The 23,381-nt window shown below is 43.5% G+C and overlaps 1 protein-coding gene across 4 annotated transcripts in view; it reads left to right on the top strand.

The window, feature by feature from the left end:
• Window positions 1-13,542: 13,542 nt before the first annotated feature.
• LOC121169425 (X-linked inhibitor of apoptosis) overlaps window positions 13,543-23,381 on the top strand; it is a 34,893-nt gene continuing 25,054 nt past the window's right edge. The window contains exons 1-2 of one of the 4 annotated variants that reach the window (XM_041000028.1): window positions 13,543-13,639; window positions 13,889-14,032. Coding sequence is in view for 1 of the 4 variants with exons in the window: in XM_041000025.1 (XP_040855959.1) it covers window positions 15,844-15,880 (37 nt within the window). In the remaining 3 variants the exon portion in view is untranslated. The other 3 variants (XM_041000027.1, XM_041000026.1, XM_041000025.1) reach the window with 3 other exon arrangements.

Here is a 23,381-nt window from a genome sequence, read left to right as displayed (position 1 = left end):
TGTGATCATTGTATTGTGTATGTAGGAAAAGGCCTTTGCTGGACCTGGTGATGTGGTATATCAGTTTAAAGCTGCGGCCTGTGATACTGGCATCACATATGGGCATAGTTTCAAGCCCTAGCTCCACTGTTGATACAGCTCCATGCTGATAATGCCTGGGAAATAAGCACAAGCTGGGCCCCTGTGCCATATGGGAGACCTGGATGAAGCTCCTGGCTCTAGCCTGGCCCAGCCCCAGGCACTGCAGTTGTTTGGGGAGTGAACCAGTGGATGCTGTCTCTCCTCTCCCTCTTTCTCTTTCAGTAACTCTAACTTTCAAATAGATAAAATCAATCTTTTATTTTTTTTTAAAAAGGGAAATATGCTAGAGTATTTAGAGGTTAAATCTAATTTGCTTTCAAATGATTCAGAAAAATTTATTAGGAGAGAAACGAAATGTGACAAAATGCTAACAGTTGGGGAAAGGTATATGGGCATTTGTGCTATTTACGCAACTCAATATTTCAAATATTTTGAAACAAAAACATGAAGGTGCAAGGGGAGCCATGTTGCAATGAACAGTCTTGCGCATATCCCCTTGGGCATCTAAAACTCTAGCTTATATGCATAATTGAATTTCTGAGTCATAAAACCTGAGCATCTTTAGCTTTACTGGATATTGCTAAGTTATTCTCCAGAATGGTCTTACTGCTTTACACTTCCACATTTCACTGTATCTTCAGCACTTGGTACTATAAATGCTCATTTCTGCCAATCCAATGGATGGAAAATGGTTTCTCCTCATTGCTTTCACAAGCCCTCTTTTTTTTTTTTAAGATTTATTTATTTTTTTGCGAAGTCAGATATACAGAGAGGAGGAGAGACAGAGAGGAAGATCTTCTGTCCACTGATTCACTCCTCAAGTGGCCACAACAGCCAGAGCTGAGCCAACCAGAAGCCAGGAGCCAGGAGCTTCTTCTGGGTCTCCCATGCAAGGTCTCCCACGCAGGGCCTCCCACGCAGGATCCCAAGGCTTTGGGCTGTCTTCGACTGCTTTCCTAGGCCACAAGCAGGGAGCTGGATGGGAACTGAAGCAGCAGGAATAAGAGCCAGCGCCCATATGCAATCCTGACGCATGCAAGGCAAGGATTTTAGCCACTCTCTGAGGCATTGCACTGGCCCTCTCAGCTATTCTTGACTGTTCTTCAACACAAATTTTAGAATTTGCTATCAACTGCCATTAAAATCTCTGGGAAAACTTTTTTTTTTAATTGGAATTCCATGGGATCTATATTTAGACTCATGGGGAATAATAGCTCTGATTTATTCTTGGTGGTACTAGATAGAAAGAGCCAATGAAATGTAAGTGCCAATAGTGTCAGGCTTCTGGCAAGGGCCTTTTACAGGACAGAACCAATTGGATAACTACCCCGCCAAGTGATGAAAGCAAGTATCTGGGTGAATGGAGACTCTAAGATGGACTACGTCAGCCAATGGACCTTGGAAGCGTTTCTTCATTCTTGCTTGAATCAGCGAGAGCAGCAGCATTTCAGAACTATCGAAACCACTTAAACAGAACATCGAGGACCCTGGCTTAATACTGCGTGGCTCTTACCCATCCCTGGGTCCTGGGGCGGTTGGGAGGCTGGGTGCGACTTTTCTACTTCTTCCCCTGCTCCCTCATTTCCCGGAGATATAAATATGAGGAAGAAAAAGAAAATTTGGAAACAACGGTCTCACTCACTTTTCCCCTATCCCTTGCTCCTTCCCAACCTCATCAACTATGTAAAGGTATACAAAAATAAATATATTTTTAAAATTTAAAAAAGTTGAGAGGAAATGTACAATAGGTACACCTCTTTAGTGTGGGGTTAAAATTCTCTAGCAGGCAGCAGATTTTTTATTAGTTGTAAATATTTAGGACTGGAAGGGTCTTTCATGGAATGTACCTTCAACCTTCTTAGCATTTGCCTACGCCATGTCAGGTATGCTTTCTGCTACATTGCGAGTTTTCCTGCTTTGAAGAAAGTGAAACCCTTGCCTGCCAAAAATACTTACAAGTATGGCTAACTTTTCTTTTGTTTGTTTTCAACATTACCAATGTAACATAAATATTCTGCTTAATTTAGCAAATTTACTTCATTATTTACAAAAAAAAGTATTTGTTTTTAACTTGTTTGAAATGCAGGGTGACAGCAGGAGAGACGGGGAGACTGCTCTTTCATCTGTTGCCTCTTCACCATCAACCCCAACCAAATGTCTGTCATGGCTCAAACTGGCTCTTTGAGATGGGAAGTGGCCCAGGCAGAAGTCAGGAAGCTGCAACTCCATTCTCGTTTCATATTTGGGTGTCAAGGGCCTGAAAACATTGGACATATTCAACTGCTCTCCCAGGTGCATAAGTAGGAAGTTAGATCAGAAGTAGAGCAGCTGAGACTGGAGTTGGCACTCAGATGGAACGCCAGCATCACTGGCGGTGGCTTAACCCACTACACCACAACACAGGTCCTTGAGAAGGGACTAGAGTTAAATGGGGAGTGTCTCCTTTTATTCATCCTCACCTTCAACCATGATCATTTCAATATCCAACTTAAAACTCTGGATGGTTCTCTGGGCTCTGTGAGTCATTCTGAAACTTGGCTGTACCATAATCAGCTAGAGAAGGTTGAGGAAAGAGACATGTTTCCAAAACATAGCCCAGAAAGCTGAATCCTGCACATGTCCAAGAATTAATAGTTTCAAAAAATATATCTTTAGGGGTCAGCATCATGGCTCAACACTGCAATGGTCCATTTCCTAGTGCCTGGATCCCATATGGGCACCAGTTCTTGTCCCAATACTCCACTTCCCTTCCAGCTCCCCACTTATGGCCGAGGAAAGCAGTAGAGGATGGGCCAAAGCCTTGGGACCCTGCACACATGGGACACCCAGAAGAGGTTGCTGTCTCCTGGCTTTGGATCAGCTCAGCTCTGGTCATCGTGGCCATTTGGGGAAGTAGATCAGCAGATGGAAGAGCTGTCTGTCTCTGTTCTCTGTAAATCTTCCTTCCCAATGAAATCGCTAAATCTTAAAACCAAAGCAAAACCCGAAAACTTCAATGTTTGGAAATGACCGACTTCTAAGATGTAGGCCACACGGAGTTACAGATTAAGCTGTGTTCCCTTACATTCCTGTATTGAAGCTCAGAGTAATCCCTGGAACCTTAGAATAGTTTTGGAGACAGAGTCTTTGAAGAGGCAGTGAAGTCAACATAAGGCTGTTAGTGTGGGTCCTAGCATAGTCTGCATGATATCCCTGTGAGAAACAGAGAATAGGACAGAAAAGACACCTAGGACGTGTACACCAAGAAGGAAGATTCCGGAAGGAGAAAGCAAGAAGGCCATGTACAAGTCAGAGAGGGAAGCTGCTTGCAACGCCAAACCTGCTCAAAGCTTGATCTCAGAATTCCAGCCTCCAGCAGCAAGAGAAAATAGATTTTGTAGTTTCAGCCATATAGTCTTCAGCACGAGAGCTTAAAAAAAAAAAAAGAAAGAAAAATCAGGAAAAGCATAATTAAGACATGTTTCCACAAAACAGTTTGAAAGGCATTCTTGCTTTTTTCATACTATGTATTCTCCACAAACTCTTTGAAGACTTCTTGTATACATGTATTTTGTTATCAAAGCCCAAATGCGCTAAGGCAGAAGAATCTAATCATTGACCTGATTACCTCCCTAGAGCTTTTGCTTTGTTTCCAGGCTTGGTCCACTGCCCCCACTATCACTCCAGTGCTTATTAGTTCTGAGACTTTGGGCAACCAAACCTTTTTGCCCTCAAGTTTCTTATCTATAAAATAAGGGTCACTTGTCCTTCAGAGTGTCACATGGCAATTGAATGCGATCATCTGTTTTTTTTTATAAGATTCATTTTATTTTTATCACAAAGTCATATATACAGAGAGGAGGAGAGAAAGAGAGGAAGATTTTCCATCCAATGATTCACTCTCCGAGTGATCACAACAGCCAGTGTTCTGCCGATCTGAAGCCAGGAGCCAGGAACTTTGTCCAGGTCTCCCACACGGGTGCAGGGGCCCAAGGTTTTGAGCTGTCCTTGACTGCTTTCCCAGGCCACAAGCAGGGAGCTGGATGGGAAGTGGAGCTGCTGGGATTAGAACCAGCGCCCATATGGGATCCTGGCATTTGCAAAGTGAGGACTTTAGCCGCTATGCCACCACGCTGGGCTCAATCATCTGTTATTAGCATTGTTTTTACTGACACCTATTTTTTAAAGATTTATTTATTTGTATTGGGAAGTCAGATATACAGAGAAGAGGAGAGACAGAGAGGAAGACCCTCCGTCTGATGATTCACTCCCCAAGTGGACCACAACGGCTGCAGCTGTGCTGATCCAAAGCCAGGAGCCAGGACCCTCTCCAGGGTCTCCCACATGGGTGCAGAATCCTAAGGCTCTGAGCTGTCCTTGACTGCTTCCCCAGGCCTCAAGCAGAGAGCTGGATAGGAAACAGGACTGCTGGGACTAGAACTGGCACCCATATGGGCTCCCGGCACGTTCAAGGTGAGGACCTTAGGCGACAGGACACCATGCAGGGCCCCTGACACCTATTTTTATTTTTAAAACATTTATTTATTTGAAAGGCAGGATCAAAGAGAGAGAGAGACAGAGACCGAGAATGAGTGAGTGGGCTTTCATCTATTGATTTAATCCCCAAGTAGCCAACGGTTGGAGCTTGGCTGACCCGAAACCAGGAACATTTTTTTCAAAATATATATTTATTTTTGTTGGAAAGGCAGATTGACAGAGACAGAAAGAACTTCCACACGTTGGTTTATTCCCAAGTGGCCACAATGGCAGGAGCTAAGATGATCTGAAGCCAGGGGCCTGGAGGAGCCTCTTCCAGGTCTCTCACGTGGGTGCAGTGTCCCAAGGCTTTGGGCCATCCTTGACTGGTTTCCCAGGCCACAAGCAGGGAGCTGGAAGGGAGATGGATTAGACGTGGAGCAGCCAGGCCCGGTGGGACAGCCTAGCGACTAAGTCCTTGCATGCGCTGGGATCGCATACGGGTGCCAGTTCATATCCCACGTGGTTCACTTCCCATCCAGCTCCCTGTTTGTGGCCTGGAAAGACAAAGACGGCCCAAAGCCTTGGGACCCTGCACCCACATATGAGACCCAGAGGAAGCTGCTGCCTCCTGGCTTCAGATTGGCTCAGCTCCAGCCCTTGCAGTCACTTTGGGAGTAAACCAATGGGTGCAAGATCTTTCTATCTCTCCTTCTCTCTGTAGACCTGCCTTTCCAATAAAAATAAATAAATCTTAAAAAAAATTAGGTGATGCAGCGGGTACTTGGACCAGCACCACAGGTGGTGACACAACGTCAGCCACCCCATTCCCCTTAAGGAAGGGTAGGGTGACTTTATTAAGGACTGTTGGGGTAAGTATCAGAAGTACTGGAATAGGGTTTTGTGGTAGGGTATAGCAAGGAACAGGTAAGGATAAAGTATTAAGAGGAGACGTCAAACCTTGAGGCATTCTTGCAAGGACTCAAATGGCAAAGTCAAAAGGATTCTTTCTGAATGTAATCTGGAGTATTAAAAATAGGGCATAAGGGAGCAGGTGTTCAGCTTACTGGTTACAGTGCCTGCATTACACACTGGAATACCTTGGTTTGATTCCTGGCTCTGAATGCTAATTTCAGCCACATCTGGGATATAGTAATGATGACTCATATACCTACATGGGAGACCTGGATTCAGTTCTTGTTCCAGTCTAGCACCAGCTGTTGCAGACATTTTGGGTGTGAACTGGTACACAGGAACTTTATTTTTTATCTGTTTCTCTAATGAGTAAGTAATTTTTTTTTCAAAATTTTAAAAAAGATTTATTTATTTTTATTGCAAAGTCAGATACACAGAGAGGAGGAGAGACAGAGGAAGATCTTCTGTCCAATAATCCAATAATGTTTAAAGAAAGATGTTATTTATTTTTATTGGAAAGGGAGATTTTACAGAGAAAAAGAGAGAGAGAACAAGAAAGATCTTCCATTTGATGGTTCATTCCCCAAATGGCCACAATGGCCTGAGCTGAGCCAATCTGAAACTAGGATCCAGGATACAGAAGCTTCTTCAGGTCTCCCTTGTAGGTACAAGGTCCTAAGGCTCTGGGCCATCATCTACTGCTTCCTCAGGCCATAAACAGAGAGCTGGATGGGAAGCAGAACAGCCAGGATACAAACTGGTGCTTATACGAGTTCCTGGCACCTGCAGATGAAGGATCAGCCAGTTGAGACATTGCACCAGCCCCTCAAATAAGTACTTTTTCAAAAATTAAAGAGGGGATGCAGAATTGTGGTGTAGTGTGTAAAAAACTGCTCCAAGACAGGAAATTACAGCTGCAGTCTTTGTGGCAGCAAGGAGGGAGTGCAAAGGTTACTGATCCAGACACCTGAGCAGCCAGCAGGGCCTTGGAGGCCGATGCTGCTGTTCCACGTGACGGCTCTTCAGCCAGGCTGGTAGCTGGCTGGCTGCTGAGTTAAGAGAAAGGTTTTGCAGCTGTGAACCCCTTCTTGCCAGAGAAAGGTACACAAAGCCGATGGCACTGAGGGAAGGGCCTGGAAGTTCGGCTCACCATATGCGCTTCATTGAGGCAGCTCTAATTTTGACCTGCTACATTCATTTTTGCCTTTAACTTATTTCAGCTTTTGCAAAAAAAGACAAACAAACAAACAAACAAAACAAAAAAAAACCCAAAAAACCAAACTTCCCTTTCCATGTAATCCAGCTGACACTGAGGTGTGGTGACTACACTCAAAATCCCCTTCTAGTTACCCACGTGAATGTCATGCCCTGATCTCTGATGATAAAACTCTCTGTTCATGTCTGATCCCATCACTTTCTCGGTTCCTCTGAGTCTTAATGCCATCAGCTTTCCTTTCTCCTAGTATGTCAGGCTGTAGGACAGTTGATTGGATCTGTAGGCCCAGCTTACAAAACAGAGAGCTAGGGTCTGGCGCGGCAGCCTAGTGGCTAAAGCCCTCACCTTGCCTGTGCCAGAATCCCATATGGCCGCCAGTTCTAATCCCGGCAGCTCCACTTCCCATCCAGCTCCCTGCCTATGGCCCAGGAAAGCAGTCAAGAACAGCCCAAAACTTTGGGATTCTGATGTGTGGGAGACCTGGAAGCAGCTCCTGGCATCTGGCTTCAAATCAACTCAGCTCTGGCTGTTGAGGCTGCTTGGGGAGTGTACCAGTGAACAGAAAATCTTTATCTCTGTATTTCCTTCTCTCTGTATTTTTGCCTTTCCAACAAAAAATAAAAAATAAATAAAATCTTAAAAAAGAGAGAGAGAGGTACTTCCAGGCAGGGGTGTGGGAATAATTGGGGAACACCCATAGTCTCAAGTCAACTTCCTTTTGCTGTTAATAAACTTTGGCTATTGACCATCAGTCCACGTGTGTGATCGCTGGCTCCATGCACTACGTCCATTACTGCCAGATAGTGAGCAAGTGGTGCCTGAACAGGGACTAGAAAGGTGATAGAAGGCCCAGAACAACAGCTAGTGGCTAAAGTCCTCACCGGGATCCCATATGAGCACCAGTTTGTGTCTCGGCTGTTCCACTTCCCATCCAGCTCCCTGCCTGTGGCCTGGGAAAGCAGTGGAGGACGGCCCAAAGCCTTGGGACCCTGCACCCGCGTGGGTCTTCTAAGTGGGAGATCCGCAAGAAGCTCCTGGCGCCTGGCTTTGGATCAGCTGAGTGTGGCCAATGCAGCCACTTGGGGAGTGAACAGTGGATCGTAAGATCGTTCTGTCTGTCTCTCCTTCTCTCTGTAAATTAGACTTTGCAATAAGAAAAGAAATAAATCTTAAAAAAAAAAAAAGGGAAGACAGAAAGTATGACGGAGACCCTTCCCCCCCCCCCCGAAAAAGGTAAGTGGGAATAATGGGCCAGAATCAGTGTAGAGTGCTGCATTTTATTTCTTGTGTGTAGAACCTTTTAGTGAAAAGTGGAGCAAAGGTACCTAGTCAGCAATTGCATTCCGGTTTTAGAGGTTATTTGTGAATATAACCCTTGGTCCCCAGACGAAGGGACACTAGAAACTGAATTCAAGGATTGTGCCCAGAAAAATGGTGAAAAGGCCTGAAGAACAGAAGATATTCATGTTACTTTTTGGATTACATGGGCTTTAATTAAAGCTATTATTAGAATTTTAGAAGGGGAACCTGCAAGAGACTCCTCTAAGAGGAGATGCCGCTGAAATGTGGCAAAAAAGGAAAAACCTCATAGTACAGAAGAGGAAGAAAGAGAAGGGGAACCCAGGAGAGGTCCCCTTAACAGGAGAGGTTACTGTAATGTGTTACTGTAATGTGGCTACAAAAGAAATGCCTCATCGTACAGATGAGGAGGATGGAGATGGGGAACGCGTGGGAGGTCCCCCTAACAGGAGACATCACCCTAATGTAGCTAAAAAGGAACTGCCTTACACTGCAGCTGAAGAAAGTGAAAAGCAATGTGTGCAAGACCCTCCTAACACGAGATGCCACCATCATGCAGCTAAAAGGAAAGGACCTTATACTACAGATGAGGAAGAGAGAAAAGAAAAACCCGGGAGAGAGTCCCCTAATGGGAGATGCCATTGGGACGTGGCTAAAAAGAAAGTAAAACTTCATGTGTTAAAATCGCAAAAACACAAGACTTCTCAATCTTCTAGTGAGGAAAATGAAAGATTAAATACCAGCCCATGCTACCTCACCCCTAGAGCGGATCCAGGACATGTCTGAGAGTTGGATATTTCCCAGAGACCGCATGAATTATGATCGCTTTGCCCAATTACACTTAGCCAAGAAAATAATCAGCCTGCACATGAGAATCCAGACTTCAACACCATCACAGCTTTTTAAGGAAGTTTGTGCATCCTATGGACTCACTTCTTCTTATGTATGGCAGTATTTAAATGGCTGGAGCCAGGGAGCAAACTGGATTCCATATGATTTTGAAGTAATAGCAAAAATAGGCCTTTCTCCTTCTCAGTATTTACAATGGAAAATGGCTCCATGCACCAAGTCCATTGCTGCTGGACAGTGAACATGAGACCATATTACATTGCTGTTTGCAACACTAGGCAAAGGTGGAACCTTGGCAATTTGATATGGTTCAAGCTAATATTTCTTCATTTGTTTCCTTTCTAAACATTTCTTCTTTTTATGCAAAAATAATTACAACAGAATATCCTTATGGTAGGATATCCAAGATAATTTCCTTTTTTTTTAAAGATACATCCATATTTATTGGAAAGGCATATTTATAGAAAGGAGACACAGAGAAAGTTCTGATATCTGCTGGTTCACTCCCCAAATGGCCGCAACAGCCAGAGCGAGCAGATCTGAAGCCAGGAGGCAAAAGCTTCCTCTGGGTCTCCCATGTGGGTACAGGGTCCCAAGGCATTGAGCCATCCTCTGCTGCTTTCCCAGGCCACAGGCAGGTGGGAAGTAGAGCATCTCGGACATGAATCGGTATCCATATGGGATGTCTGTGGCAAATGACCAGCCAGTGGAGTTAATGCGTTGCCCCCCCTCTTTTTCCCTTTGTTTTGTTTTATTTAGATATCTAGTTGAAAGGCATAGTGACAGAGAGAAAGAGAGGAGAGAGAGAAAGAGAGAGAGAGAGAGAGAGGACAGAGAATATCTTTCACCTTCTGATTCATGACCCAGATGGCTACAATCACTGAGCCTAGGCAGAAACCAGGAGCTTAGAAGTTTATGCAGGTCTCCCACGTGGGTAGCAGAGACCAAAGTACTTAGGCTTTCATCTGTTGCTTTCCCAGCTACATTACCGGGGAGCTGGATTGGAAATACAGCATTCAGGAATCAAACTGGTGCCTGTATGAGATACTAGTATCCCAGGTGCTAGTTCAACTTACCATATCACAATGCTGGCCTCAGATCATGTTTTTATAATTTCACACTTATGTGTGCATCTTCATATAAAACCTAAACCCTGGGCCCAGCGTGGTGGTCCTCATCTTGCATGCGCTGGGATCCCACATGGGCACCAGTTCTAATCCTGGCGGCCCCACTTCCCATCCAGCTCCCTGCTTGTGGCCTGGGAAAGCAGTCAAGGACAGCTCAAAACCTTCGGACCTGCACCCGTGTGGGAGACCTGGAAGAAGCTCCTGGCTTTGGATCGACACAGCACTGTCGGTTGTGATCACTTGGAGAGTGAATCATTGGATGGAAGATCTTCCTGTCTGTCTCTCCTCTTCTCTGTATAACTGGCTTTGTGACAAAATTAAAATAAATCTTTTTAAAAAAATAAACCTAAACCCTATGTCCCAGTTACACCAGCCTTTGCTATTGGCATCTCCTAGTTAACAATTTACCTACGTATTTACTGAGGCTCTGATGTTCACAAAATGCTTATTTACTTGTTCAACAAACATCTTCTGAACACATACACCATCAGGCACTGTTCCGAGTACATCAGAGAATTTTAAAACAAAGATCCCCAGACTCCTGGAGCTTTTATTCTAGCAGGAGTGGGAGGGAGGAGATAATACGTTAAGGAAATGTAATAAGAGAGAGCCATATATTATGCTAGAAAGTGATAAATGCCATTGAAAAAGGCAGATACAAAGCAGAAGGGAGAATGAGTGCTGTGGGAAAGGAGTTTTTTATTTTATTTATTTTTAAATGTTTAATTGAATTGCAGAAGCTGGGCTAATCTGAAGCCAGGAGCCAGTCTCCTGGCATCCCATGTGGGTGCAGGGTTCCAAGAACTTCAGCCATTTTCTGCTGCTTCACTAGGCCATAAAGAAGAGAGCCAAATTGGAAGTAGAGCAGCTGGGACATGAACTGATGCCCATATGGGATGCTGGCACCACAGCTGGAGGCTTAGACTACCATATCATGGCACCAGAACCAATAAAGGTTTATTTATTTTTATTGGAAAGGCAGCTTTACAGAGAGGAGTAGAGAAAGAGAGCAAGCTCTTCCATCTCCTGGTTTACTTTCCAGGTGGCCACAACTGCCAGAGCTAAGCAGACCTGAAGCCAGGAGCCAGGAGCCAGGAGCCAGGATCCTCCTCTGGGTCTCCCATGTAGTCCCAAGGCTCTGGACCATTCTCCACTGCTTTCCTAACCCTTAAACAGGGAGCTGGATGAGAAGTGGATTAGCCAGGATATGAACTGGTACCTATATGGGACGTCAGTGCCATAGGTGGAGGATTAGCCTGTACAGCCACTTCGCAGGTCCCTGGAGTTGTCATCTTTAACATGGTCATCAGTGTAGGTCTAGGTCTTTTGGAGATGGTGACAGCTAAAGAGCTGGGGGACAGCCATGAGTCTATCTAGGGAAAAAGTTGTACACAGAGTGAAGAACAAGTACAAAGGCCCTAAGCCAGGAAAGCTAAAAGAACAAGGTGGAAAGTCATAGGAGATAAGGATGTAAGTGTGATAGGCCTCTACCCTGGCAGGGCCTGTGAAGTTATCTACTGCTGTGAAACAAATCGTTCTAGAACTTTGCCAACAGAAACAACAATCTGAGTGGGTCTTCTAGCTCTGGGTCTCAAAAGGTCGCCACTGTCTGCAGCCTGAACTTAAACAGCCTTTTTTTTTTTTTTAATTGGAAAGGTGGACATACTGAGAGGAAGATCTTCAATCTGATGGTTCACGCTCCAAGCAGCCGCAACAGCTGGAGCTGAGCCAATCTGAAGCCAGGAACCAGGAGCTTCTTCCAGGTCTCCCACATGGGTGCAGGGTCCCAAAGCTTTCAGCCATCTTCGACTGCATTCCCAGGCTACAGGCAGGGAGCTGGATGGGAAGCGGGGCTACCAGGATTAGAACCGGCGCCCATATGGGATCCTGGTGCATTCAACGCGAGGACCTTACCCGCTATGCTATCGCACCGGGCCCAAACATCCTCTTCTGTGGTGGTTCACATGGCTGGTCAATTCAAGCTGGCTGTTGGTGAGAGCAGAGTTGGAAAGAGGGCATGGACCCAGTCTCCCCCCACACAGGGGTCTCCAGCTGCTGTTTGAGCATCCCTGTGACCTGATGGCTGGTTGCCCTTAGGCTAGCCAACCGAACGCTAGCAACGCACAAACTGAATGCAGTTGATGACACGGCATTGTAAATCACAGCCTGTCACATCTACCAGGTGTTATTGGGTTCAGATCCCTAGAGTTTTCACCTTACTTAGCTCTTTAATTTGTGCCATGTGAATGTACTTAATGCTGTTGTACTATACACTTAAACATGGTTAAAATGGGAAATTTTTGTTATTTACATTTAAAAATTAGTGCTTATGGAAACAGTTCAAGTGCAGAGAGCTAAGAGGATGAAGAGAGGAGCCTTGAGATAAATATTGCAAAAACAATTCTTGCAAGAAATGAGGTGTGAAATTCCCAGAGCTTTAAGGGGAATGGGGGGGTGGGGAAGAAGATTAAATGGGAGGGAAAGGAAAGGAAGAGAATTACAATGGATAACATGTTAGTGAATAACCTAATTACCCAAAAGAAAATTCCTTCCTATTTTCCTCTCCAATTTACATCCTCATAGAAGGCAGCATTATACGTCACACACATCTTTTCCTTGAAGTAGAAGTGTCCAGGGCCCAGCACAGTAGCCTAATGGCTAAAGTCCTCGTCTTGCATGCACCTGGATCCCATATGGGACCCGGTTTGAGTCCAGGCTGCTCCACTTTCCATCCAGCTCCCTGCTTGTGGCCTGGGAAAAGTCCAGGATGGCTCAAGTCCTTGGGACTCTGTACTGACACGTGAGACACAGAAGAGGCTCCTGGCTCCTGGCTCCAGATCAGCTCAGCTCAGGCCACTGTGGACACTTACGGAGTGAACCAGCAGACAGATCTTTCTCTCCTTCTCTCTGTAAATCTGACTTTCCAATAAAAAAGAAACATGTAAAAAGAAAAAAAAAAAGTGAAGTGTCTGGAAGGCATTGTCTTAGGACACCAGCTTGGAGAAGCCCAAGCTCCTGCGACAAAAATCCCTGTGTGGCTCTGTCACTTCTACAGAAACTGGCGGTAAAGCCGGGGAGTATCAGCATCTTACACACATACCTTTCTTTCCTCAGCCTTTGTCTCCTGTATATCCTTCCAGTCTCAATCATCCCGTTTTTGTGCCATTCCTTTCCCTCCTTGAAAACCGATACAGTTCTATTCCCCACGGCCTCGGCTTATTAGCCATGTTTATTAGCTAAGTTCTCTTGGGATATTAAGTCCTCTTCTTTGGGCCTCATTTTCCTCTTTACAAAGAACACGTCATGCGCCTAGTACAGTGCCTGGACTACAGGAAACACGCAACACGTTACTCCATTCAGCCTCCTGTTTTTTCAGTCCTTTCACCTCTGTGTCGCTACCCTTCACCCTCGTAGCCCAGCAGGTTAAAAAAAAAAAAAAACCGTGGGAAAAATACATCCCGGAGGCTCGAGGAGGAAGAAACGCTTTCGCTAGGGGCGGGGACAAGGCCATGCGCACTGCGCACGCGCGCCCGCCGGCGTCGGTCCCGGGCGCTCGCCGGGGCGGGGGGGCGGGGGTAGGGGTGGGGGTGGGGAGGTTTCGTGTTTTCTGGCTGCCCCCTTCCGGCTTCGGGAAGTGGCGGGACCTTGGCGACGCCCCGAGCGGGCGCGGCGCTAGTAAGGGAAGCCCGGCCGAGGGGTAAGTTGGGAAAATGGCGGAGGGGGAAAAGAAGGAGGAGCTTTGTAGGGCGGGAGAGTGACCTCCCGGTGGCGGGGGCGGGAAGGAGGTTTGCCGGGGTCTAATGCTGGGCCTGGACCGGGACCTGGACGAGCTGCGCTCAGTGTCTCCTTGCGACCTGACGCAGACAGGTTTCCCGGCTCCGGGGAACGGGGTCGGCTGCTGGAAGCGAGTAAGGGAGACCAAGAGACTTCCTTTTCCTTGTCCCAGGCAGGGGCCCGGCCGCAGAGCGGAGTTGGCATTTCCAGCTTGGAGCTCGGGCCGCCCCAGCTCCGGGACCCTCCCGTCGGGACCGGCGGGCCGTTCGCCGCTGGTGGTCGGAGCGGGCTCTCCTGGCGCGGTGGGTACAGCTCGGTGAGCTTTCCTTTCCTCCTCCCCACCCCCCTTGCCTTCCCCTCCCTGCTCCCTCTTCCCCTCCCCTCGGGCCTGGCACTGCCTGGGAGGGTGGCCAGGCCGCGCCCGGCTTGCGGGGGTGGCCTCGCCGGGGACTCCTGACCCAAGCTCTTGACACCTTCAGCGAGCAGTGGGTGGGTAGGTGGCTTTAGGCCTGAGGAGCTGTCTCTTGTTTGACATTAAGGTAAATCGAGTCAAATAACTTTTTCTTTCTTTATGTGATCCGAGGGGAACCCCCCGCCCCCGCCTTTGATGCCCAGGGCATGCATGCATAGAGCAGGGTGGGGTGAGGCTGGAGAGGGCGTGTGGAATCTAGCACGGGCCTAAGAGCTTCCGGAACAGGAAATTACCTGCTAATTCTTTCCAACCTTTGCTGTGTTACTCAACTATTCTGCGAGAAACAAAATGTCCATTTGGCTTTCAGTTTCGGTATTTTAACAGTCTAATAATACACTTAGGTTGTTTTCTTCGGGGGATTGGGGTGGGGGTGGGGTTCTTGTGAAATTGAGCAACAACCCTTTCTACCTTCAAAGAAGGGAAAACATCAGTTAAGCTCTGTAAAAACCTATCCGCTTTTAATTATCTGCTACTTTACCTTCAAATGTAATTGTCACCCGGTTCTGTCACAACTGTGCCTTGCTAGTTAATGACTCAGATGTACTCTTGTAAAGCTGGAGGCCCCTGTCGGGTTTCCTCTCCCCTTACCCCCCCCCCCTTTTTTTTCTGTAGTATCATTTGTTGCTGGCAGCTCAAGAAAACATTATTGCAGCCGGCCATCTTAGAGCGAAAAGATTTAAAGTTGGAATGGGTTTTAGGCCAGCCGTGTTACTTCACAAAGCAGAAACCAAGCCTCAAGAAGAGGTTAGGCTTGCCCAGGGCTCCCCGGCTAGTTACATTAGAACCCCACTTCTCTGGCTTCTTGCCTGTCACTCTGTGAAGTTTCCCCACATAGCCTCCCAGTGCGAAAATGAAATGAATGCACTTGAGCGCACATCTCTGAAGAGCAGGTGGCTTCGCGGGTGGCTGTGTGCTACCACTTTCCATGTATCTCACAGGCTTGCCCGACTCAAGCTTGGGGTTTTCCCCACGCCTCCCACCCACACGCTTGCATCGTTCAAGAAGTGGCACCAGTTTAGGTTAAAAAGATTCAGAAACATGTGCCTATATATACATAGGTACTTTTTATTAGCTAATTTCTGAAAGGATACACAAGAGAAAAATAGTACCAGTGGTTACTGCCAGAAAAGCTTTGGAGATTTTGGACTTCCCATATGGCCTGATGTAGTATTTGATTAGCAACATAAGCTCATACTGATTTTGTCATTGAAAAGTTTTAAAGTTCACGCATGTCAAATATATGCCACGGGTGCGTGCATATATTTGTGTTCATATATGTATCTATAAATCAGGTTTGCGAGCATAGAATTCAGTGTGGCTCCTGGCAGCTCCATTGACAAAGCATTGTTAGTTACTGGATAATCATGTTTAGCTTTTGGTTTACTACTGTGCCCTCTTAGAAGACGGTAACAATGTTACAAGTCTTGATAAATTTTTAGGAAATGTGCTAAGCTTCTTGATTGTGGAATAATGTAACCAGTTATAACACATTTAGAATATCAAATTTGATACAGTGGAAATGTCTGAATTATAGAAACTTTGTGTCTAAGAACACTTTAAGATGGAGAAACCCCAGTAATTACTTTAACCATCTTATTTTTTTGCAAATAGGTGGAGTAAGACCCAACGAGGAAAGCTAGGATTGGCAGACATTCATGTCACTGTTAGCAGAGCCTAGACCTGTGTCTGAGGGTCAGTTCCTGGATAGCACAACTGAAATGTTACTACTTTATCTAAAAATGCCATTATTCCAGCGAGATTAACAAAGTAATGTTGACTGAAGCGTATGACCATTTCAATTGACAAAGATTATTGTATAATTTACCACATTTTTAGCCACATATTGTATATGTACAGTATATGTGCCACACATTGTATAATGTAATGCACAATTTGTGTACTTGTTTAAATGATTTAGTAATGTGAGTGTTGTTATATTTCATTGTAAAACTTTTTTTTTTTTTTTTTTTTGGTGAATCCCAAGTTTACATAGTACGAATTCTTAAAAACCCCAAATGTAAAATAAGTTTTTACCAGTTTTGTTTGGTCTTAATGTTTAAATTCAGTAGCTAATGCTGGCAGGGGAAAAAGATGGGTTATAAAACCAACAGTTATTGAGCACCTGTGTGATAGATACATGGTGGGGTAAGATTCCAAAGATGCGTGTGGCGACATATATGTCTTTGTTCTTTTCAGGCTAGGAGATTATCATGAGGCAGCAGTTCTCAAGGTGTAAGTCTGTCATGTAATCTGGTAAACGTATTATAAAATGAAGTCTGTGAGCACTGTTCAAGGTCATGTGAGTAGGTTTGAGGAAACAAAAGCAGTAGTGGTGAAATTAAAAGAAATTCGTATTGCCTGTAACACCCTTTGGTGCTGCACAGATCATGTGGTACAGTGGGAAAGCCCTGTGTTGGATACCCTGGTGCCAGTTCCTGTCTGTTCCATCCACTTGTGGGATTATGACTCTTAGTGTTTAGTAGTTCCTTTTTCACAACTAACTTGATACATTTATTCTTTTGAAAACAACAGATTATTTGAATATTTTGAATTATTATAAAGGGGGTGCTTACTGTAATTTGTGACAGAATAGAATTAAGTAGGATCATGTTTTGTAGTGAGCACTTCCTATTCCAGGAGCAGTTTTTCCAAATACAGTTGTTATCCTGCTTAGTATGTGCTCCAGTTTCTTCATCTGTTACTCACATAAGCAGGTTTAAATACAAGGAAATTCATTCTAACCTTTTTCGCAATTGTTAACTTTCTAAATGTCCAATAAAAGTATAAAACTGTGCTATGAATATTACGTTTTTAGGACTGTTCATGCAAACTTGTATATTTGTAGAACATCTCTGGAAGAATATACAAAAACTTGTTTCTAGGAAGGATACTAGAGGTTTGAACAGAGGGATGGAGTGGATGCAAATTTTGTACCTCTTAAATTGGCCATCTATTTAAAATAATGGTCTAGTTCCAGTGGAAAAGAGATGGTTGTGATCCATTATTAACATGGAGGAAAATCAAGTTGGAAATTAGTGTATACAATAAGTTCCCTTATAAAAGTAATATACATTTGTACACAAAATACGTTCTCTCTCTTTTAAAAGATTTATTTGAAAGGCACAATTAGAAAAAAAGAGGTTTTCCATCTCCTTGTTCCCTACTGAAGTGGCTGCAACAGGCAGAACTGAGTCAATCTGGAACTGGGAGTCAGGAGCCCAAGCACTTGAGCCATCTTCTGCTTTCCCAGGCATACCTGCAGAGAGCTGGATCAAAAGTAGAGCGGCCAGGACTGGGACTGGTGCCCACATAGGATGTCCATACCATAGATGGGGGACTTGCTCACTGTGCCATGGCACCAGACCCACAAGAAAGATACTTGAATAGTATAGACCCTGGCGTTTAAAGCATTGGTGGCGGAATTCTTCCCCCTCTTTAAAAAGGCCAACAGTTGTTTATTTGGATTAGTATCGTCTTAATATTATTTTCTTTTGTCCAATGTACTTTTAGCAAAGGTTTTGACCTGGGCCCCTTACAAGCATAAATGATACTTATGTAATGATTCTACCATTTTGACAATCGATTGTTTTGGATTAAAAGATTACTTTTTAACAATCAGTGTAAACTGTCTCCAATTCTGACCAATTTGCAGTGAAGTAGAATAGGGTATAGGAGTGAATGATTTGTATTTTTGACCCTGAAGCCTGTATATTCTTTATGCAAAATATTTTTGAGGGTAGCACTATCCCAGAATTTGTTGAAAAGAAGACAGAATACAGAACTCTCTTCATTCAGAGGAGACGATGGAATTAATTATGGTAGATAAATTGGCAGATTGAGGGGTGAAATTTGTGCAGATTTAAATATTACTATTACTTTCTAAATTAGCGTGGAACATATAATTAATGTTCCCTTTGCTGATTCGCAGTATGTACTTTCAAATGCTTACAATAATGGGTTTAATGATTAAGCTTCTATTGTATGAAAAAATATTAACGACTTTGTTATTAACTGAACTTGGAAACTATGAGCTCAGTTACTTGAATAGCTCTGGTGTTTAACCTTAGAAAAAAGCTTTTGTTTTTGTTTTATACATGGGTATTTATTACTTTTTAATTTTTATTACATATCATATATAATATGTATATTATATATGGTATGCAATGTGATTTTTTCTAAAAAATATTTTTATTTAAAGGGAGATTTATAAAGAGAAGGTAAGACAGAGATAGATCTATTCACAGGTTCACTCCAGATGGCTGCAGTAGCCATAGCTGAGCTGATCCGAAGTTATGAGTCTGTTCTGGGTCTCTTATGTGGGTGCCAGGTCCCAAGGCTTTGGGCCATCCTTTGCTGCTTTCCCAAGCCACAGGCAGGGAGCTGGAAGGGAAAATGGAACAGCCACGTCACTGACGGGCACCTATATGGGATGTCGGCATTTGCAGGTGAAGGATTAGCCTGTTGAGCCACCACACTGGCCCAGTGTGTGATGTTTTGATAACATTAATGTACTTAACTATTAGTATATCCATCATCTCACATAATTACCTTTTTTGTGATAAGAGTAAAATAAATAACTTTTCACTACATTTCAGAAATGTTTTTGGCCATTTACCTTAAAAGGAAATATTACTCATTATTTTAAAAAGCTTATTTAGAGTAAAAGAACAATTTAATTAGAAGTTCGATTTTTATATAAATATATCCTAGCATAAAAGCTGAACTTAAAATTATATGCCCTTGGTATTCAGGTAATATCATTTATAAGAATCAACTTTTTATACTATCAATTACTTTCATAGATAGGTTTTCTTTCTGTCTCTCCTATGACTCTGCCTTTCCAAAACATTTTAAAAAAGAAAGTTTAAATGTTTCCTAGATACAACAACAAAGTACACTTTATAAATCAAAATGCTGGGTTTTTTTTAAATGCTGTTTTTAAACCAGGAAGTACCTCTAATACTTTAAGATAATTAAAACAGGGATTGACCTCCAGCGGGGTCAGGGAGAATGTTTCTTATGCAACCAGAGTCTCCAGCCCAGATCTGTGGTCGGGAAGAGAGGCTAATAGAAACACTCGGAGCATTTCTACAAGAAATGAGCAAATGGAGAATCTCTAGGTAGTATAAAATTACAGTGCTGTTTTGATTAGCACATAAGAAATTTTTATTATTTTACTATGTAAATTCTATGAATACTATAATATTCTAGAAGTAACATTTTAGTATATGGTTTTTATTGCTGAAGAATTAATGTTGTTTGCAGGATATATGTGTAATAGCTATTTTGGTCATATTTCATAGGAGCAAAAGCATTTTAGCAGTTTTTAGTATTCGTGGTGGTCTCAGAGTCCAGGGCAGGTGGTGGGTGGTAAATCAGGTAACAACAGTAGCCTAGTAGAGGTGGTTCAACATTAACCTTATTGCCTAGCTTTTGTTAAGTATTCCTGTTTGTCATACATTGCTGTAGGCATTGGAAATGGAAATGTGATAAGACAGCCTCTGTCATAAAGGACCTTTGGACTAACAAAGGCACACAGAACATATATACATACATAGAAGTGTGTAGAAATTACTAAAATCTTGTGTTTGTGCAATTTGGGCCATCAGAAAAATATATAGGGGATAGAGTGGAGGTACAAAGAGTAGCTACTCTGCTAGGATTTTGAGGGGAAGAACCAGCAAAGATGGCATGAGGTTTTTCTTTATTTATTTACTTTGAGTTTTAAGCAAGTACCGGTAATGCTTTAATATATTGTGGTTAGCATGGTAATAATGGAATAGAAACTACTTATATTGCTTACGTGACTCCTCTCATGGTTTTCACATCATTAGATCAGCTTTCTAGGGCTGCAGTAATGAGGTATTACAAACTACGGAGCTTAAAACAATAACTAGAACCACAGGTCCAAGATCAAGGGATAGGCAAGCCCATATGCTGTCATTGCCCAGTTTCCCTCCTTCAGCCCCAGATGAGCACTAACCTACTTCCGGTCTTTATTTATTTTAAAAATATTTCAAGTTTTGAATATTATTGTTCTCCTGACTGTTCTAGGTCATTGGCTCAAAAGTTTAAGAGCTCTCAAACTCGCCAAATTTGCAAGTCTTCTGACATGCTCTCAGAAAACTTTCCAACAGTGGCTTTATAATTTCATAATTGTTCTATCTAGTAAGAGTTTTTGATCTGAAACATGTGTTTCAAATTTCGTGTTTGTGCCACTTGCTAAGCCTTCTAAATTATGTGCAATAAAACCGTTCTGATCCATACTTAGAACTGAGTTGATTTTATTTGTATTAATAATTCCAGTGGATTTTGGTATTAAAAACAGCTTCAGTAACCCACTGTGGCACACTGTACCTTCAGTCATGACGGCATCTTCATCATTGTCTCGATCTTTTGTCTGAAAGTTTTATTAGTCTGCTCTGGGTAACCAAGAATATTAGCAGTAGATTGGCTGGATTCCAGCAGAAGTCAGATTGTCCCAGCAACATTGTTCTGGTTTGCAGGCCTCAATGTTAGAATGAGGTTGCGGATTTATTTATTTATTTATTTTTTCTTTAAAAAATTTGGTTATTTTTTGTTGGAAAGTCAGATTTACAGAGAAAAGGAGAGACAGAAAGATCTTACACTCCCCAAGTGGCTACAATGGCCAGAGCTGAGCTGATCTAAAGCCAGGAGCCAGGAGCTTCTTCCAGGCCTCCCACATGGGTGCAGGGTCCCAAGGGTTTGGGCCATCCTCTGTTGCTTTCCCAGGCCACAGACATTGAGCTGAAAGGGAAATGGAACACCTGGGACAGGAACTGGCACCCACATAGGATCCTGGCACATGTGAGGCGAGGATTTAGCCACTAGGCTACTGCACTGGACCTGAGGTTGCAGTTTTCATAGTTGCTACTTGATCAGGATGCTTCCCTGAAACTTGTATACAGTTCATTTCTAAAACTTTGTCATCAACAGTTCTGTAACTCTACAAGTGGATAGTCTTGTGCTATGAACCAGCCCTCCCAGAACAAGCCAGGTTATAGAGATCCTTGGCACTTTGTCTAAGCTTTACGACATTTCCCTTGGGCTGCAGCTATTCCAGATGCAAGTCCTAGGGAATGTTTAATGCTGTCTGTAGAGGTGAACCTGCAGTGAGTAGGAGTCTGGGGAGTACAACCACATCTATGGTAGACAGAGCCAGAGTCATGGAGTGTATCAGGGGCTGTATATTAGCCCTTATTGAAAAAGATAATATTTGAGAGTGAGAGAGAATCAGAGTGAGAGACAGTGATCTATCATCCTCTGATTCACTCCGCAGTTAGCTGCCTTGTTCTAAGCTGGGCCATTTCAAAGCATGGAGCCAACAGCGGCTTCTAGACCTTCTATGTGTGTGGGCACTCAAGCATTTGAACCATCCTCTGCTGCTTTCCCTGGCACATAAGCAGAGAGCTGGACTAGAAGTGGAGCAGCCAGGACTTGAACTGGAGCCAGTATTGGATACTGGCATTGCAGGCAGCAGCTTTACTGGTTACTCCATAGAGCTGGGCCCGAAGGTCACAGTGTGTTAATATTTGACAGAAAACAGCATGCCAGTTAAACATCTTCTTTGCAATCTTGTACCAAAGGTACTTGTTTGTTTCTTCTTTTGCATAAAAATTTTAAATAGTGGGCTATTAAAATAGCCTTCTGATAATTATCATGATTTATAGATTATAAATATCCCTGGGTGTCTGCAATGTTGATATACAGCAATCCATAGAACCCCTTAAATTTTGAGTTTTGCTCTTTCTGGCTGATGAAATTTTTCATTAGACCTGCTTTTCACCTACAGGACAGCCTGGTAGCTCCATGTCTAGTACTACCCATCGCACTGATTGGGAGCTGTCCCTCAAGAGTGTGTGTAAATACTATGTGTGTGGGGGGGGAGGTGTTCACACATGTGTGCTGCCAGATTGTAAGCCACACGCAACCACAAAGGCAGCTTAGGTCTGGGAGCTGAGCTCAACTGTGGCATTCCTCCAGAGCAGCAGGCATGCAGAACCCTAAGTCACAATGCAGCTCCCTCCTTTTGAGCCTTGGTGACAGGAAGAGGAAAAGACGGGGCAGTGTTTACCAGTTTGCTGTCTGCTGGCACTCTGTGTGACCTATGACCCAAGCAAGTGGTATCTGCCTGATTTGGGGTGACAATATTATTAAATCTATTTGGGAGAAAAACATCACTTGTAATCTTAACATATTTTTCCAGTTAAATATTACCTTCCATGTAATTCCATGTGCTTTTGAGCAGTGGCAGTTTAGTGTAATCCTTGTTTTGTATCTTCTCCCCCATTCAAATAATCCTTTTTCTACACATTTGAAAATCTCAATAGGGGGCAAGTTGCATCCTCTATTGGAGTACTAGCTTCCAGCTAATGCACTTGAAAGGCAGCAGAAGCTGGTCACTCCAGAACTTGGACCTCTTGCCATTCATGTGGGTGATTAGCCTGGTCCGGTCCAGCTACTGTAGCCAATTACAGGAGAGAACCAGTGGCTGGAAGATCTCTTTTTTTCTTCTGATTTTCAAGTAAAGAAATCTTTCAAAAAGGAACTTTGATAGTAAATTGCTGAAAGAAATAGAAACTTTTGTATGTGCATGTATATATTAACTTTTCATATCAGCGTCTGAAAATCTTTCAAATTCCTCATAGAAACATGCACCATTGCTTGCTAGCAGTTTTTGTGCCATTGTAGGTTTCTGTAATGCTATATTTCTTATTCCTACCCGACTAGTTCTCCCATCCCACGTCTGTCTTTGATGTCTTTCTCTCTGCTTTCGTACCTCTGCTTAACCAGTAGAAAGCCTGAATAAGCTCTCATAGAGAAGCCCTGTATGATCTCAGAATACTTGATTGTGCTCAGACCTTTCTGCATCTGAAGCCTTTTTTATCACTCTTCCCCAGTATCCCTGCCTCACTTTCATCTGTGTCCACAATTCCTATTTTTCATATATATTTTCCATAGTATCATTTTCCCTACTTTCATTTCCTCTATATCCCAGTTTTTTCTACCCTTAACATCCCTTCTGGTGCCTCCCTCTAACACTAGGGTTTCTATCATTTGTCAGTAATCTTTCTTCCTTCTTACTCTAAGGCTTTTTTTTTTTTACTCTTAGTTTTGATCATAATTGTTTTCTTTCCCTTTTCCAAAAACTCACATTCTGATAATGTATGTG

Source organism: Ochotona curzoniae, unplaced genomic scaffold, assembly GCF_017591425.1.
Source record: "Ochotona curzoniae isolate NIBS_2020 unplaced genomic scaffold, NIBS_Ocur_1.0 scaffold_1852, whole genome shotgun sequence".
NCBI classification, from domain to species: Eukaryota; Metazoa; Chordata; class Mammalia; order Lagomorpha; family Ochotonidae; genus Ochotona; species Ochotona curzoniae.
The sequence above is the reverse complement of the archived record's forward strand: the minus strand, read 5'-3'. Positions and strand labels throughout refer to the sequence as shown.